The 4,635-nt window shown below is 55.7% G+C and overlaps 1 protein-coding gene across 1 annotated transcript in view; it reads right to left on the bottom strand.

Moving 5' to 3' along the window:
• SFSWAP (splicing factor SWAP) overlaps positions 1 to 4,635 on the bottom strand; it is an 81,374-nt gene that overhangs the window by 42,500 nt on the left and 34,239 nt on the right. The window contains exon 8 of the mRNA XM_077763559.1: positions 230 to 467. Coding sequence (XP_077619685.1) covers positions 230 to 467 — 238 coding nt within the window. The remainder of the gene's footprint in view (positions 1 to 229; positions 468 to 4,635) is intronic.

Here is a 4,635-nt window from a genome sequence, read left to right as displayed (position 1 = left end):
AAGGTGCTGGGGTTACAGGGGTTGATCAGTGCTAAGGATGCAAGGGTCAGGGATGATGTGGGTGCTGACTGGGAATCAGTTTTCTAAGCGTTTACGTCATGACAATTTCTGTTACACTATCAACTCTGTTACTGGGGGGGTCTGGACACTGAGGTCCTCCAAGATCCCAGAGGAAAGACCCCAAACCAAGAACACTGAAGTGCCAGGCGATGGGCAGAAGTGAGCATACCTTGTGGTGATGGTGGAGGTCACCCCGCTGCTCGTCTCTGCTGTGGTCGGGGGGGGCGGGGGCGTGGTCCCAGGGGGTGGCGGGGCGCTGGCTGTCACTCCGGCGGAAGTGGGCACGGCCACACCAGTGGGCAGGGTGCTGTAGTAAGTGGCCACGTCGACCCCTGGCGGGGGCGGAGCCAGGCAGTAGGTGCCATCCGGCAGCATGTAGTAGCTGTAATACATGGTAGCCACCGTCGCTGTGAAGACACAGGTGCAAGGTCACTCCTGCCATCTGCACCCACACCATTTTCTGTCCTTTCTGATACGAGAGAGGCTGCTCACAGGGGACTCAATTTGGAAGGACCAGGCAATTTGCAGGCACACATCCGGGGACTACGGACAGTGAAGGAGCGACGACTGAGCACATGAGAAGTCCACTCTCCAGCAGCTGCCGACCCCTGCCCGCGGGACCCCCGGCAGACCTCCCCCAGGGCAGCCCCTCTCCCAGGAGGCTGGCCTTGGTGACCTGCTCCTCTCCTGATGACTCTCAGGACACTACACGCCTCTCGTCCTGAGGGGGCGTCTGTAAAGCTGTCTGCGCGGTCACCAGGCGCCCCCCTGCCCCTGCGATGCACTGCATCTGGATTACCGCAGCCAGACTGACACGGATGCACGGCTCTGTCACACGGCATGAGATATATGTCCTACAATAGCTTCCTAGGAAGTTGGGGACATATGCAAATACCTGCACGGCAGCCCGTTTCAAGAGTGAAAAGACCTGTAAGTTTATTAATCTTTTCTGAAAAATACTCAAATCTATCGAAATCATAGAATATTCAATAATACTTGGGGTGCCTGGGTGGCTCAGTCAGTTAAATGACCGATTCTTTGATTTCGGCTCAAGTCATGATCTCACAGTTTGTGACTGAGCCTCATGTTGTTGGCTCCACGCCTGCTTAGGATTCTTTCTCAAAATAAACTTAAAACAAACAAAAAAAGAAAAACCTAATATTCCAATTAAGAATTGCTTCTAATCCTGTTGGGATAAGCAAATGATTCTCACTACACAGAGATTTAATTTAATTTTCCTTGGAGAATGGTGACAAGATCTTTTCAATTAAAGACTTTTATTTTGATTTTCAACGAATTCACTTTAAGCCGAGCACTCATCAAGCGTGCAGCAGCACGAGCGGTGTCCCCGGAGCAGCCGGGCTCCTGTCCCAGGCCGGGGACCCGTGCAGCCCCCATGTGCTGCGGGCTCACCGCCACGGACGGCTTCTGCGCTTCAGGAGCACGTGTGCACGACCCAGCTCGCCCTTCCCTCTGGATGTCACACACCACCCGTCGCTACACACAAACAAGGACGCTCGGAATTTTCCCGGTAAGATGCGCGGCCCCATATCCTGTCTGCATGATCTCCGCACGCAGCACGGGGTCACGTCTCTGAAAGGGGCTGAGCTGGATGGCGGGAGGAGTTTGCTGGACGGACAAACGGATGCAGCGGGTCCAGGGGAAGATTTTCCTGAGGAGCCTACGCCTCTGTCAGATACATCATCATCCCGGCAAGAACGGAATCGCTGTCCCCACCCACTCAGCCGCCTTCACACAGTCAAGAAACACCCGCGGAGGAGATGACCCTGAGCCCGCAGAGAACACCCGTGCGCAGCCCGGGGTCTCTGGGAAAGGGAACGGGCCTCCTGTTCCTCCCTGTTCTGAAGGGTCACACCTCAGTGGAAGGACAGACACTCCGCTCCTGTCCTGGACAGTCAGCCTCCTGCCTGAAAACAAGCCCAAGTATGTCTTATTTTTTAGGGTTGTTTTTTTTTTAATTTTCTAAAATTTTAATGTTTGTTTATTTTTAAGAGAAAAAGAGGGGCAGAGAGAGGGGAACAGAGGATCCGAAGCAGGCTCTGTGCTGACAGCAGAGAGCCCGACGTGGGGCTCAAACTCAAAATTGTGAGATCATGACCAGAGCTAGTTGCACACTCAACCCAGGCGCCCACAGCCGCGAGCAGGGAGCCATGTGAACGGAACAGCGCATGTCCTGCGATCTCACATACCCTTTATGTAACAGAGAAACTCAATGGTTCTCAAACCTGATCATGGTCCCTTTGTACTAATCCACAGGTTAGCCGTGCACACGACTTCCCACTTTCCGTAACCTCCGTCACATTACATTATAACAAAGCGTCAAAAGCAGTGTTCCCTGGGGAGCGGGCAGATGAACTCAGGCTTCACCCCCAGAGCACGTGAACACACCGGCTAAGACACAGCGGGAGCTAAATGCACAGCAGAGCCTCTGGGTGCGAAAACAGCACGTCCGAACCTGAACCTGAAGGCCGGGGCCCACAGCGCAGGGTCGCATGCAGGAGAGGTGCCCAGCCGGCGTCCCCAGTAGACCCGTGAGGGCAGCCTTTCTCCACAGCCTTGACACAGTACAGCGAGCCTTTCCTGCGGTCACAGCGCGCACAGTGAACAGGCATCTCACCATCTCCACTTATGTACCAATAATGCTGACAGTGCCGCGACACCCCTACTGGTGGCTGACGGGGGCCAGGTGCGGCCAGGGCCAGGGCCGCTGTGAGGCGCCACAGTGGGTTTAAAAACTTCCCTTTCAGAGGGATCCTCACTTTGAGGGCTGTCAGTGTGAAGAGCTTTCAGGGGGACGGTCCTTTCTGTCCTTTGCCCCAACACTGGGGCTGGAGTGTGATGGTGGCGGTGGACCGCAGCCTGACCCCCCATGCCTCACCTGTGGCCGCACCTCTGGGTCCCACTACCGAGCAGCGCCTCGCTCCCTCACTTCTGACGCTGGCACATCCATGCAGCGTCTTCTTTGTGACGGCCCCTGCCCCCGCCCCCAGAGTCTGACCCCAGGACCTCCCCCATTGCAGGCTAACACTCCTGCGGGACCACGCTCCCAGGGGCAATTCTCTGCAACAGCAGGGCTGGGGCGCAACTGGCTTCCAGGCAGCTCACACAGCCCAGCACACAGCGCAACCCCCCCAGCACAGCCCACCTCCCCCNTGCACACCCCCAGTGCACCCCAGCACACAGCACACACTCCCCAGCACACAGCACACCCCAGCACACAGCGCACACCCTCAGTGCACCCCAGCACACAGCGCACACCCCGACACATAGTGCACACCCCCAGTGCACCCCAGCACACAGCACACACTCCCCAGCACACAGCACACCCCAGCACACAGCGCACCCCCACAGTGCACCCCCCCAGCACACCCCAGCACACAGCAGGCCCCGTGAGCCTTCCAAGATGGCCTCACGCTCAGATATGCAGGCACACTGACTCACCCTATTACAAAGGCTCGAAGCCACTGGCCCTTTGAAATGATCATCAGAGCGCATGTGTTTTTCATCTGCAGCTGCCTCCCCCCTTCAGAGATTTTCCCTGCTGGATGGGACCAGACAGGACACAGGTCTAGTGCTCCAAGACCATGTTCCCTGAAGCTCACCGTCGTGTCCCAGACTACCAAGGGGATGCCACCGCACTCTCTACCACAGGGCTTCTCGGACACGTTACACTTACCAGGCTTGCTATTCTTTGGATTCCATGCTCAATTTCCAAGAAGCGAGTGGGTTTTACAGAAAGTTAAATGCGGATGGCTTATCAACAGTGAGAAAACCACAAATGCCTACTCCAAATGAATCCAAGAAAGAAGTTTCAACGAGCACCTATACTCACTAAGGGCTGCACAGCTGCAGGAAGAAAATCAAGCTACTAAAAAGCATGAGGCGCATTCTGGAGCGCGTCCCTCCCAGGACCACATGCGCTCAGAAACGTACAGAGCTACGTGACGCGAGGTCACATAAACATGCCCATTACCTTCCAAAGCCCTTCTATTCAACGGGCTTCCTGCAAAACTAAGAGCCAACTTGCTGATGTTTTATGTGATCTTAATCTCATACACATTTAGCTCCCGGAAGAGAATCCTAGTGTTGAAAGGGTTCTTGGAGACAAGAGGGCTGGCGGGCATCTCTTCTGTGTAAGAGCCATTTCGGGGACAGCATGTGTCTACACTAAGAATGAAAATGGCTTTACCAAGTGCCATGGAGAAAAGAGCTTATTCTTAAAAAGCCAGCCTACTTTATTCACATAAGATGTCAGGACCAGAGCGTGACCAGCGAGGGTGTGTGGCGGCAGCCGTGAGCTGGGCCCCCTGGGCCAGCGCCTCACCTGTCCAGGCCCAGGTCAGCAGCCATGCCTCCCGGCCGCCTCCGTGGACCCGCGGATGGGCCTCACTGTGTGCCCAGGGACCTTCCTAGTGAGTTTAAGGGCTTTAAGTCCCACTTGCATTTGAGGATTCCAGAATTCCTAACTTCAGCTCCGAGCTGAACTTGTACACTGACCGCACGCCCCACTGGGCCATCCCGTGAACGGTTCACACCGGGGAGTCCAGACTGGGA

Source organism: Crocuta crocuta, unplaced genomic scaffold (assembly GCF_008692635.1).
Source record: "Crocuta crocuta isolate KB4526 unplaced genomic scaffold, BGI_CrCroc_1.0 scaffold114, whole genome shotgun sequence".
NCBI classification, from domain to species: domain Eukaryota; kingdom Metazoa; phylum Chordata; class Mammalia; order Carnivora; family Hyaenidae; genus Crocuta; species Crocuta crocuta.
This window is presented reverse-complemented; position numbering and strand designations above follow the sequence as displayed.